This window comes from Solanum verrucosum, unplaced genomic scaffold (assembly GCF_900185275.1).
Source record: "Solanum verrucosum unplaced genomic scaffold, falcon-dt-bn FXZP01000128.1, whole genome shotgun sequence".
NCBI lineage: Eukaryota > Viridiplantae > Streptophyta > Magnoliopsida > Solanales > Solanaceae > Solanum > Solanum verrucosum.
The window spans coordinates 614,850-629,158 of NW_026020327.1; the positions used below are offsets into that span (position 1 = coordinate 614,850).

General features: G+C 34.8%; 3 protein-coding genes across 3 annotated transcripts; all 3 read right to left on the reverse strand.

The window, feature by feature from the left end:
• Positions 1–393: 393 nt before the first annotated feature.
• LOC125835643 (uncharacterized) lies at positions 394–2,034 on the reverse strand. The gene is made up of 2 exons (XM_049514754.1): positions 1,253–2,034; positions 394–883 (listed from the first exon to the last, which is right to left on the reverse strand). Exons 1-2 carry the CDS (start codon positions 1,996–1,998, stop codon positions 394–396), a joined length of 1,236 nt encoding a protein of 411 aa, XP_049370711.1. The 5' UTR covers positions 1,999–2,034.
• Positions 2,035–4,659: 2,625 nt separating this feature from the next.
• On the reverse strand, positions 4,660–6,272 carry LOC125835683 (uncharacterized). The gene is made up of 2 exons (XM_049514792.1): positions 5,533–6,272; positions 4,660–5,188 (listed from the first exon to the last, which is right to left on the reverse strand). The coding sequence occupies exons 1-2, from the start codon at positions 6,270–6,272 to the stop codon at positions 4,660–4,662; spliced, it is 1,269 nt and encodes a 422-aa protein (XP_049370749.1).
• A 3,842-nt stretch (positions 6,273–10,114) lies between these two features.
• Positions 10,115–11,889, reverse strand: LOC125835642 (uncharacterized). The gene is made up of 2 exons (XM_049514753.1): positions 11,059–11,889; positions 10,115–10,689 (listed from the first exon to the last, which is right to left on the reverse strand). The coding sequence occupies exons 1-2, from the start codon at positions 11,796–11,798 to the stop codon at positions 10,161–10,163; spliced, it is 1,269 nt and encodes a 422-aa protein (XP_049370710.1). The 5' UTR covers positions 11,799–11,889; the 3' UTR covers positions 10,115–10,160.
• Positions 11,890–14,309: the final 2,420 nt, after the last annotated feature.

The window sequence follows — 14,309 nt, forward strand, 5'->3', positions numbered from 1 at the left end:
ATTTAGTTTAGCTCTTTTCATGCTTACAATAACTAGTTATCTCGACTTTTTATCAGCGACTCCAACTATAACTTTAGCTATGTTTATTGGTATGAGCAAAATAGACATGTAATTCATAAAAGAGAATATATCCCATAAATACTTTCTTCTAATCTTTCCAATCATAAAAAACTTTTAATACCCAAAAGACGAGCAATTCTGTAGAAACTAGCAAGTAAAACAGATAGGTATATTATCTTAAACATTCAAAAGCACAATTAAACACAAAGGTTAACAACCAAATTCAAGTGTCTCCAACCTTTGACAAATTTGATAGAAACATCATTTGCCATAGGAAAGATTCACCTTACACTTTTGAGTAAAAAACAAAGCTATCTATGCACTATTAGGACATTAACCTCTTAGAGCCAAGTCTCTGGCAGTTTCATTGGTTTCTTCATAGATATGGTAAACTGCACAAGTTATACGTTTCAGCAAATCAAAAATTTCCTTCAACCTTGTTTCATTTGGCTCAAGAAGACCATTAACATAATGGACAAGTATAACATTATCGGACTCCACAATCAACTTCTGTGCATTTGGCCTTCCTTCCACACATCCGGCCAACCCAATCTTCAAGGCCTCTAGTCCAGCAATCACATTGTCACCCCTATACCTATCAAAACACTTCCCTTTTTCATCGTGGAAGATGCCACTATATTGTCCTGGTTGATCACCTTTTATACCAATACCATAGATGTCTAGCTTAATCCAACCTGGAGGAGGAGGAACTGGGTTGCATCTTAAACGACGAGGCCCACGATGATCACCCAAAAATTCTGCAAATAGCATACTGGTCATGATATCCTTTTCCATGTGTTCCAAAAATTCTTCTTCAAGATGCCTGCGACACAAGTTAAAAGTTACATCATTACGGATATATTCATTAGTACTCCTTACCCTCCAATGTTTCCTTCTCCTCATCTCTATCACTCTATAGTTTCCTCTAAGCAAATAATTACAAAGTACTTTGCATAATCCAACCAACAAAATCTAGATTCTCCAACAAGCACTTAAATCAATCACATGTGTAAAGCCCATCTTATCACGAGGAGAAAGAAATGGAACACTCATAGGCGGACAAAAAGTAAAGGGCTAATGACTACATGAATTATGTGCTAATTGGCAGGTTCTTTGTTTCAAATTCAACATAACTAGAGAATTGTATTTATAATAAATGGGAAGTTCAGAATGTAGTCTCATATCTAAGTACCTTTGCATGTCCAACCAATAACATCCCAGTTTGTCAATGTCAATGTGAATGTTGGGATCCACATCAAAGAAATGCCAGGCAAATCCTGAGAACACATCAGCATACATCTTATCGTCACTAGTTTTTATGTCAATCTCTGCTGTGAAGTGAAAAATTCTCTCTAAGCGTAGCACTGTTTCTAGCAATTGGCTAGTTCTTGGCATATCAGACAACGTACTGCAAAATGAGTTTGTCAGCAAATAAATCTGGCCAAGACAAGATGATGACCAGTTTGCTCCCAAGACGTTGCCAATAAGATAACAATGAGGATACGGCATGTAGAACATTGTTGGTCTCTGAACTCTCCTCTTACAATTTTCATCAATGGTGAGAACCTTAAGATCAAGTTTCTCGAAAACTATGATATCAGCTGGAGACAGGCAGGGATCGTATATTTCTATATTGCCAATCCAATTGAAAAAATCTCGTTTTAGTAGGAGAGCTACAGCAAGCTGAAACTGTGAACTAAAACTGTATTCGATGCTTCCCAAACCATAGATTACCACCTGAACTTGTGAATGGGAGCCTAAAAGGCAAAAGAAATGTTTTTGAATTGTTTTGTTCTGTTTGAGATCCAAGTGCATTCCAGTATAGAACTCCGAGTTCTCAACATTCTTCTTCACCAGTTCAATCTCTTTAAGCATCCTTTTTGCCTCATCTTTTATGTGAAAATCAACATTTGACTCCATATCCTCACCAAAATCCATCTTTATCAGGTTCAAATTGATGTTGGCCTTTAGCAGTTCAAATACTATTTTGAAACAGCTAAAACACAGCAACACTCTCTTGTGTTCTGGCCTTAATACAAACCTGCAAGTCTAAAATTTGAAATACAAACTCATTAGCAGGCTGAAGTACTTCACAGCAAAAAAGATGTATTTCTCATTATCTGAAAGTGTAGAACTCAAAAGTACAGAACTGCCAGCAGGCTGAAAGTATCTTGTCTCCTATAAAAACATATTTCTCCTATGCACTAATGAAAATTGATACTCTAAAGTGTCAAATCACATCTCATCCAAAAAGAAGAATATGAAGTTATTTTTCTAGAATTTCCTCTCTCCGTCTTAAGTACAATAGATTCTTTATTTACAGCAAAACAGTTGCTCTTCTGGACTTAAAATGAAGTGGCAACAAAGGAACTTCTGAACACAAAATTTTAGGGCAATGAAAACACATAACAAAACGCTAGATCCTTCAATCGGGTTCAAACAATCACTATTTGGAACACAATTTAATTAACAGAATCCTCACAGAACACACACAACAATTTAGTTCGTATTTCATCTGGATAACAAGTAGTTCAATTCAACTACAGCAAAATAGTTGCTCTTCTGGACTGAAAATGAAGTTGTAACAAGGAACTTTTGACCATATACAATTACAGGACGATGGAAAAACATAAGGAAATGCTAGATCCTTCATCAATCGAATTCAAACAATCACTATTACAAACGGATTCCTCACAAAACACATATTACATTTTGGTTTTACGAAAAAGTGAATATACTGACAGTGAAACGTACTCTTTCCTCAGTAACCAGTGCCTCGCGTCGCCCATTGAAGAGAAGGCTTCAAAACTTCAACGAAATCAACGGAAAAAGCGATGAAACGATTTTAGTTATGGCATTTTGATTGTGTACAGTTATTATGGCGCGCCATTTGCCTATTTATAGAGTAGGCTGCCACGTGGCAAGAATTAAGCTTACGTGGTGGAGAAAGGAATAGTAGAAGGAAATGCATGTTATTCATCATGCCTACAATGCTGTTTTAGATTCTTCTTTGAAGTATTTGTGTATTAATTAAGTCGGTGATGAATTCTTAACGGGATGTGTTGGAAAATAGGAGAACATGTTCGTAGTTTTGATGATTGACAAAAATAAACAATGATGAAATGTTTATTATTATTAAAAAAGGAGAAAATGTTGAAAAATAAGAGAACATGTATGTAGTTTTAAACTTTTGAAATTGACTACTTGTTATCTTGTATGTATTCTATCAGGTGAACTTAAATCCCCTCTAAAGGAAATAAATAAATGGACGAATTAGAGAAGAAAATAAGGAAAGAACCAAAGAAAAGAATATTGAGTCAAGTATGCGTCAACAACCATACACAAAGAAAAAGGAAATCACAAGTTTCCTTATACGAGGCCAAAGTTCTAGTCGAAGTAAAATTCAAATCTCTAGTAAATACACTACATGCAAACCATTGAAAGTCGTACCTACTATATTTTCATGAAATTTATCATCTTGAAAGCAATAGCGGTTGAAGTAAAACTATAGGACTTCGTCACAACACTGAAACTTGGTTTATTAGTTGTTTTCGAGTATGTACTATTCAATTTTGAAGTTTGATCAGTTAAAGACTAGAGTTGAATACACTTTACCAAACGACTCATAAGTGGTTGATGGAAATTCAACATAGTGTAGGTCATGATTTTTACTTGCTTGAGTTGAACCTAATTCACCTAATTAACTCTGTTGCACTTCCTTTCCATGGTAAAACTTAATTCACGTAACTCAAATTTGTCACACAGTAAGTGATTCAGTAATGTAACATAGCATAGAAATTGAACAAGAGCTAGGCAAAAGATTATCCAAAACTTCATATAACAAGAGACTTCTAATTAGAGACACTTAACTTTTGGTTCCATTTTACCCCATCTTATATAGGGGCCTCCGGGTGAGTGAAAAAAAGAAAAGAAAATGATCATACGTTGTAAAGAGAATTCAAGGCCTTCTAATTTTCAGTGTGCTACATTTGCTCTTGGGGTCTTTTTTTCATCTTCTTTTGTCTGAAGACTCCATTTTCACTTTGCAACTACCTGTCATTACTTCTTATAGAATATTTTGACAATAAAATTGACCAAATCCTCCCAAAAATCAAATGCCACAAACAAATTTTAAGAAATATGAACCTTCACCATAGCAAGTATGAAACAGAATAGAAACAAGCCAACACTTCAAGAAACAGGTTAAATAGGACAGAAATTAAAAGAGAAAATTGTGGATTTTCCTTGCATTTTTCAGATGGTATGGACAGTGAAACTATTAAAAGAATTTCTGTAATTTTCAAACATGTAATCCATAAAAGAGAACATATCCCATGAATACTTTCTTTCTAGTCTTCCAAGATATCCAATCATTAAAACTTTTAATACCCAAAAGACAGAAGCAATTCTGTAGAAACTGGCAATTAAAATATAATCCCAAACATTCAAAAGCAAAATTAAAAACAAAGGTTAACAAGTAAGTTCAAGTGTCTCCAACCTTTGACAAATTTGATAAGCCATAAAATGCAAACTGAATTTGAAACCTTAGTTCAGCCTAGAAAGATTAACCTTACCCCTTTGAGTAAAAAACAAAGCTCTCTATGCACTATTGGGACATTCACCATTCAAAGCCAAGTCTCTGGCCGCTTCATTGGCTTCTTCATAGATATGGTAAACTACACAAGTTATACATTGCAGCATGTCGAAAATTTCCTTCCACCTGTGCTTGGCTGTGTCATTTGGCTCAGGGAGACCATTAACATAGTGGACAAGTATAACATTGTCGGACTCCACAATCAACTTCGGTGCATTTAGCCTTCCTTCCACGCATCCTGCCAACCCAATCCTCAAGGCCTCTAGTCCAACAATCACATTGTCTTCAACATCAATGTCACCCTTATACCTATCAAAACACTTACCTTTTTCATCTTGGAAGATGCCACTATATCGTCCTGGCTGATCACCCTTTCTACCAATACCATAGATGTTTAGCTTAATCCAACCTGGAGGAGGAGGTACATTGTTGCATCTTAAACGCCGAGCCCCACGATAATCAACCCAAATTTCTGCAAAATCCTCACTAGTCATATCACTTTTCATATTTTCCAAAAAATCTTTTTCAAGATGCCTGCGACACAAAAGTTGAAAGTTACATCATTAGGGATAAATGAAGTACACCATACCCTCCTATGGTTCCTTCAACTCACCTCTATCACACTATAGTTTCCTCCAAGCAAATAATTTCAAAGTACTTTGCATAATTCAACCAACAAAATCTGGATTCTCCAACTAGCACTTAAATCAATCACATGTAAAGCCCATCTTATCACGAGGAGAAAGAAATGGAACAATCATAGGTGGACAGAAAGTAAAGGGCTAATGATTTCAATTGTTTCCCAAATTAACATAATAAATAGAGAATTATATTTATACTAAATGAGAAGTTTTCTAGCTAGTTTCACATCTAAGTACCTTTGCATGTCCAACCAATAGCATCCCGGTTTGTCAATGTCATTGTTAGGATCCACATCAAAGAAATGCCAGGCAAGTCCTGAGAACAAACTAGCATACGTCTGATTGTCACTAGTTTCTATGTCAACCTCTGTTGTGAAGTCAAGAATTCTCTCTAAGCGTACCACTGTTTCTAGAGCATGCCTACATTGTGGCATATTGGTCAGTGTATAGCGAAATGAGTTTGTCAGCACAAAAATCTTGTTAAGACAAGATGAAGACCAGTTTGCTCTCAAGAGGTTGCCGATAAGATAAGGATAAGGGTAAGGCATGTAGAACATTGTTGGTCTCTGAACTCTCTTCTTACAATTTTCATCAACGGTGAGAACCTTAAGACCTAGTTTCTCAAAAACTATGATATCAGCTGGAGACATGCAGGGATCATATATTTCTATATTGTCAATCCAATTGGGAAAATCTCTTTTTAGTAGGAGAGCTATAGCAAGCTGAAACTGTGATTTAAAACTGTATTCGATGCTTCCCAAACAATAGATTACCACCTGAACATGTGAATGAGACCCTAAAAGGCGAAAGATGTGTTTTTGAATTGTTTTATTCTGCTTGAGATCCAAGTGCATTCCAGCATAGAACTCAGAGTTCTCAACATTCTTCTTCACCAGTTCGATCTCTTTAAGCAGCCTTTCTGTCTCATCTTTTATGTGAAAATCAACATTTGACTTCATATCCTCAGCGAAATTCATCTTAAACAGGTTCAAATTAAAGTTGGCCTCTAGCAGTTTAAACACTATTTGAAACAGCTAAAGTGCAGCAACACTCTCTTGTGTTCTGGACTTAATGCAAACCTGCAAGTCTAAAATTTAAAGTACAAACTCATTAGCAGGCTGAAGTACTGTACAGCAAAAAAGATGTATTTCTCATTATGTGCAAGTGTAGAGCTCAAAAGTACAGAACTGCTAGCAGGCTGAAAGTATCTTCTCTCCTATAAAAACATATTTCTCCAAATTGTCAGGTATACTTGCTGCACATCAAATGCCACGTGTTTGAAGCCATAAAGATATTTCAAGAAACAACTCGGTTGACGTCTTCTCTATTATAAGTTGGTCAATTGAGATAAAAAAAATGCAACGAAAGCCAAGAGGAATATAAACATACCCTCCTTTTTTAATCCATTCAGAACAGATCACGTAGAATTTACAATCATTCAAGTACAAATACAAGCTCTTCAAAACTCAAGTGTGTTTCAGTCACCGACTTCGCCTGTCAGTACAAATTCTGAAAGAACTATGCGCTAATGAATATTGATACTCTAAAATGCCAAATCACACCTAATCTAAAAAGAAGAACATGGAGTTATTTTTCTAGAATTTCCTCTTTCCGTCTTAAGTATAATAGATTATTTATTTACAACTGGATAACAGGCAGTTGAACTACAGCAAAACAGTTGCTCTTCTGGACTTAAAATGAAGTGGCAACAAAGGAACTTCTGAACACAGAAAATTATAGGGCGATGAAAACACATAACAAAACGCTAGATCCTTCAATCGGGTTCAAACAATCACTATTTGGAACGCAATTTAACAGAATCCTCACAAAACACATACAACAATTTAGTTTTACAAACTGATTGGAAGAAATAAATAAGAAACGTGAAAATACAATTGAGTCTGTATTACATTTGGATAGCAAGCAGTTGAACTACAGCTAAACAGTTGCTCTTCTGGACTTAAAATGAAATGGCAACAAAGGAACTTTTGAACACAGACAATTACAGGACGATGGAAACACATAAGGAAATGCTAGATCCTTCAGTCGAATGCAGACAAAAACTATTTCAAACACAATCCTCACAGAACACACATTATAATTTAGTTTTACAACCTGATAACAAAAATAAATAAGAAAAATGAGAGTAAAAGAGGAGTATAGAACAAAATCTGTGCCACCACTATAAAACAAAGTAACGCTTCAGATTCAGAATTAAAATGAAAGTTACTCCCATGACTGGATATATGAAACTTGCGCGGCGAAAAACACTTCTGATACATAAATTATAATAATACAGAGTATCAAAGTTGCTTTTATTTACTACTCGAATATAATACTTAAATGAGTTTTTGTGATACTTACACATATCTTTTCAATTTGTCTTTTCTGGTAAAATAATGAAAAACTTATATCAGAGTTGCTTCAAACAGATCATGTCATTAAAGCGAAAATTGGGATGTACAATTATAAAAGTTCTCAAATAGGGAATGGCATGGTATGTTGTTTTTTGTTATTGAAAGATATATGATCCCACATGATCGGTCTGAACTCAATTTCTTCCATCTAAGTGTGTTTCAATTGCCAGTACAAATTCACAAAAAAAAACAATGCACTACTGAAAATTGAGACCCTGAACAGATCTAATCCAAAAAAGATAAAATGAATGTTAACTTTTTCAGATTTCCCCCTTTCCTGTAAAACAGAGTGTGTATGCATTTCATCTGGATAGCAAGCAGTTCAACTAGAGCAAATTAAAACAGTAATTCTAATGTTCTTCTGGACTTGAATTTATAGGACAATAAAACAATAAGAAAATGCTAATTCATTCAATCGAATTCAAATAATTCCATTAAAAATAAATATATTAAACGTAATATTTTTCTCTAGATTTTCCTCTTTCATGTAAAGTACAACAGAGTCTGTATAACAAGCATTTTAACAAAGGAACTATTGAACACGGAAAAATTAAAGGACGATGGAAACACATAAGGAAATACCAGATCCTTCTGTGGAATTCAAACAATCACTGTATCACGAACAAAATTAACGAAATCCTCACAGAACACATACTACAATTTAGTTTTACTACCCAATGAGCAAAAATAAATAAGAAGAAAATGAAACGGACTCTGTATTTCATCTAGATAACAAGCAGTTTCAACAACAGAAAAACAGTTTCTCTTCTGGAACAACATACAATTACAGGACGATGGAAAAACATAAGGAAATGCTAGATCCTTCATCAATCGAGTTCAAACGAACATAAGGAAATGCAACAAACGAACATTTGAACACAGAAATTATATGACGACGGAAATGGTAGATCCTTCATCAATGGAGTTCAAATATTCACTATTACTAACGGATTCCTCACAAAACACATACTATTTTTTGGTTTTACGAAAAAAGTGAATATATTCACAGCAACAAAGTCGGTGAAACGTACTCTTGCCTCAGTAACCAGTGCCTGAGGTCGCCATTGAAGAGAAGGCTTCAAAACTTCAACGAAATCAATGGAAAAAGCGATGAAACGATTTTGGTTATGGCATTTTGCTTGTGTCAGAGACTACAGCTATTGTTGCGTGCCTTTGCCTATTTATAGAGTAGGCTGCCACGTGGCAAGAATTAAGCTTACGTGGTGGAGAAAAGAATAAACCAAAGGAAATGCATGTTATTCATGCTAGAAATAACTTTTAGCTATATTTATTGATCTGAGCAAGATGCGACTGCAAATCAATAAATTCGTAATAATTTTGAAGTGTTGTTATTTTTTTTTAACTTGTTACTTGATTTGAGCACACATACAACTCAAGTATAAGGGAACACTTCTATTTATAGATGTTGATGGAAGGATCTAGTGAGAGATATTTATAGCTCTCTTCAAGAATGTTGACCTTTAACCACTTAAAGTAGTTTTAGACTTTTCTCAACACTCTTTCGCCAGATCTTTCTTCAATTCTCTACAACTCTAGAATATTCTGAATTCTTCTTTTTAAGTGTTTGTATATTAATTAAGTTGTCGATGAATTCTTAACATATTCAAAGAGATGGAGCATTTGGGACCAGGGCCGGACCTACCTTGTTGCAAGTGGGTTCATATGAACCCACTTCGTCGAATAAATACATTGTATATATGTATATATTCAATCTGTTTTTTGAAACAAAACATTGTATATAATTAATTTGACCCCACTTAAACCAACAGTAACACGTAGCCTAATGGCAAAGTGGTTACAATTTGACTGATGCATTGCAGGTATGATTGTTGGAAAATAGGAGAACATGGTTGTAGTTTTGATGGTTGACAAAGTAAACTATAATGAATTGTTTATCATTATTAAAAAATGGAAAATTATTGAAAAATAGGAGAACATGTATGTAGTTTTGATAATTGAAAAAGGAAACCTAATTCACTAGTTATTATCTTATGTATACTTAGGTGAACTAGATCTCCTCCATAAGTGACAGAATGTACAAAGACAACTTCTATAGATAAGGATGATTGAGATAAAAGAAATAAATAAAGAAGCAAAGAAGGGAGGAAATAAATAGTTGAAAAAAAGGAACAAACAAGGAAATAAATAAATGGAAGAATTAGAGGAGAAAGGAAGGAAACAAATAACTTTTAATACCCAAAAGACAGAAGCAATTCTAACGGGCAATTAAAACACATAGGTATATTATCCCAAACATTCAAAAGCACAATTAAAATCAAAGGTTAACAAGTAAGTTCAATTGTCTCCAACGTAACCTTTGACAAATTTGATAAGAACATTAGTTGCCATAAAATGCAAACTGAATTTGAAACCTTAGTTCAGCCTAGAAAGATTCACCTTACCCCTTTGAGTAAAAAACAAAGCTATCTATGCACTATTGGGACATTCACCATCCAGAGCCAAGTCTCTAGTAGCTTCATTGGCTTCTTCGTAGATATGGTAAACTACACAAGCTATGCGCTTCAGCATGAAGAAAATTTCCCCCAACCAGCGCATGGCTGTGTCATTTGGCTCAGGGAGACCATTAACATAGTGGACAAGTATAACATTGTCGGACTCCACAATCAACTTCTGCGCATTTGGCCTTCCTTCCATGCATCCTGCCAACCCAATCCTCAAGGCCTCTAGTCCAGCAATCACATTGTCTTCAACATCAATGTCACCCCTATACATATCAAAACACTTCCCTTTTTCATCTTGGAAGATGCCACTATATTGTCCTGGCTGATCACCCTTTCTACCAATACCATAGATGTTTAGCTTAATCCAACCTGGAGGAGTAGGTATGTTGTTGCATCTTAAACGTCGAGCCCCACGATAATTACCCCAAATTTCTGCAAAGTCCTCACTATTCATATCGCTTTTCATATTTTCCAAAAATTCTTCTTCAAGATGCCTGCGACACAAAAGTTGAAAGTTACATCATTAGGCATATATGAAGTACACCATACCCTACTATGGTTCCTTCAACTCACCTCTATCACACTATAGTTTCCTCCAAGCAAATAATTTCAAAGTACTTCGCATAATTCAACCAACAAAATCTGGATTTTCCAACTAGCACTTAAATCAATCACATGTGTAAAGCTCATCTTATCACAAGGAGAAAGAAATGGAACAATCATAGGCAGACAGAAAGTAAAGGGCTAATGATTTCAATTGTGTGCTAATTGGCAGCACCTTTGTTTCCCAAATCAACATAATAACTAGAGAATTATATTTATACTAAATGAGAAGTTTTGTATCTAGTTTCACATCTAAGTACCTTTGCATGTCCAACCAATAACATCCCGGTTTGTCAATGTCATTGTTAGGATCCACGTCAAAGAAATGCCAGGCAAATCCTGAGAACAAATTAGCATACGTCTGATTGTCACTAGTTTCTATGTGAACCTCTGTTGTGAAGTCAAGAATTCTCTCTAAGCGTAGCACTGTTTCTAGAACAGTCCTACATCGTGGCGTATTGGTCAGTGTGTAGCTAAATGAGTTTGTCAGCACAAAAATCTTGTTAAGGCAAGATGACGACCAGTTTGCTCCCAAGAGGTTGCCAATAAGATACCAACAAGGATTAGGCATGTAGAACATCGTTGGTCTCTGAGCTCTCCTCTTACAATTTTCATCATTGGTGAGAACCTCAAGACCTAGTTTCTCGAAAAATATGATATCAGCCATAGACATGCAGGGATCGTATATTTCTATATTGCCAATCCAATTGGGAAAATCTCGTTTTAGTAGGAGAACTACAGCAAGCTGAAATTGTGAACTAAAACTGTATTCGGTGCTTCCCAAACCATAGATTACCACCTGAACATGTGAATGGTAGCCTAAAAGGCGAAAGAAGTGTTTTTGAATTGTTTTATTCTGTTTGAGATCCAAGCACATTCCAGCATAGAGCTCAGAGTTCTCAACATTCTTCTTCACCAGTGCAATCTCTTTAAGCATCCTTTTTGCCTCATCTTTTATGTGAAAATCAACATTTGACTCCATATCCTCACCAAAATCCATCTTTATCAGGTTCAAATTGATGTTGGCCTTTAGCAGTTTAAACACTATTTTGAAACAGCTAAAACACAGCAGCACTCTCTTGTGTTCTGGACTTAATACAAACCTGCAAGTATAGAATTTAAAGTACAAATTGTTGGTGATTGTCATTAGCAGGCTGAAGTACTTCACAGCAAAAAAGATGCATTTCTCATTATGTGCAAGTGTAGAACACAGAAGTACAGAACGGCTAGCAAGCGGAAAGTAGCTTATCTCCTATCAAAACATATTTTCTCCAAATTTTTAGAGTATACTTGCTGCACATCAAATGCCACGTGTTTGAAGCCACAAAGATATTTCAAGAAACAACTCGGTTGACATCTATAAGGTTGTCAACTGTGATTAAAAAAATGCAACGAGAGGTATGAGGAATATGAACATACCCTCCTTCTTTAATCCATTCAGAACCGATCACCTAGAATTTGCAATCACTCGAGTACAAATACAAGCTCTTCTAAACTCAATTCTTCCATCTAGGTGTGTTTCAGTCACCTACTTCGACTACCAGTACAAATTCACAAAGAACAATGCACTACTGAAAATTGAGATCCTGAAAGTACCAAATCACAGATCTAATAAAAAAAAGTGAATCGTATTTTTTCTCTCTCCAGATTTCCCTCTTTCCTGTAAAACTGAGTGTGTGTCTATTTCATCTGGATAACAAGCAGTTCAACTAGAGCACATTAAAACAGTTTTTCTTCTGAACTTAAAAATTATAGGACAATAAAATAATAAGGAAATGTTAAATCCTTCAGTCGAATTCAAATACTAAATAGTATTACAAATGCAATTTAACGGAATCCATAAAAAATAAATATATGAAACGTCTTATTTTTCTCCAGATTTTCCTCTTTCATGTAAAGTACAAAGAGTCCTCTACATATTTCATCTGGATAACAAGCAGTTCAACAAAGGAACTATTGAACACAGAAAAATTAAGGACGATGGAAACACATAAGGAAATACTTGATCCTTCAGTGGAATTCAAACACTCACTATCACGAACGAAATTTAACGAAATCCTCACAGAACACCTACTGCAATATAAAATGAAACGGACTCTGTATTTCTTGTGGATAACAAGCAGTTCAACTTGAGCAAAACAATTGCTCTTCTGGAACAGAAACACAGAAATTATAGGACGACGGAAATGCTAAATCCTTCAATCGAATTTAAACAATCAGTGTTACAAACAGAATACATACAACAATTTAGTTAGGATAAAGTAAACAATAAAATGAGAGTAAAAAGAGAAGATACTGACAGCAACAAAGGCAGTGAAAATCTGGAAATGGTAGATCCTTCCATCGAGTTCAAACAATTGCTATTACTAACGGAAATCGCAATCCTCAGAAAACACATTCTACATTTTGATTTTTTGAAAATTGAGAGTAAAAGAGAAGATGCTGACTGCAACAAAGTCGGTGAAAATGGTAGATCCTTCAATCGAGTTGAAACAATTACTATTACTAACAGAAAACACATTCGAAGATACTAAAAGAACAAAGTCGATGAAACGTACTGTTGCCTCAGTAAACGATCGCCATTGAAGAGCTACCTTGACGATATGAATCCATGCGATGAGAAGGTCGAATTCAACTTCAACAATGGAAATCAATGGAAAAAGATATTTTCTGTGCGATGAAACGATTTTGTTGTGTGAGAGAAAACAGTTTAGAGTAATGCAGTGCTCCAAATAAGTTTGTTGCGCGCCTTTGCCTATTTGAGGAGTAGCCTGCCACGTGGAAAGAATTGGGCTTACGTGGCAGAGAAAAGAATAACTGACGCAAATGCATAATCTTTGACAAATTTTTAAAAAAAAATAAAAAAATATTCACACACTAATTATATAGTAGCACATATATTGACATGGGGATATGGCACTTTCAGATAAGTACTCTTCCGGAAATTTACGCATGAAATCTTCAATTTTTTAAAATGAAATTTATATATTTATAAATTACGTAAAAGGTATTATAGGTCACAATAATTAATAATTCAAAATGTTTAAAAAATCTATGAAAAACTTACTATCAAAGTTAGACTTGTTTGAATCTCAAAATCAGAAAAGTGACACATAAAATGAGACGGAGGAAGTACTATTTTAAAAGACATATTAAATGATCTTGATTAAAGAAAATTAACTTGTTTGATGTGTCACTTGACTTAAATAATAAAATGAGTGTTCGTGATAATTTCACATAAATTTGACTATTAGGATATGTAGCCATTATGTAATAAGGAGGTTAGTATTGAAAAAAAAAGTGATAAATTTATCTTGATTTACTAGTTAAAAAAAAAATAAAAAAATTAAAGTAAGTAAAATGAAACGGAAGGTGCATTGCAGGCATCTTCAAGAGATGGAGCATTTGGGATGTAACTGATCTGTAGCTGAAGCATTTCAAATTTTAATTAAACTACTACTTTTTGCGACTTTTGAAAGAGCATGGGAACCCAATAGAATACACAATTCTA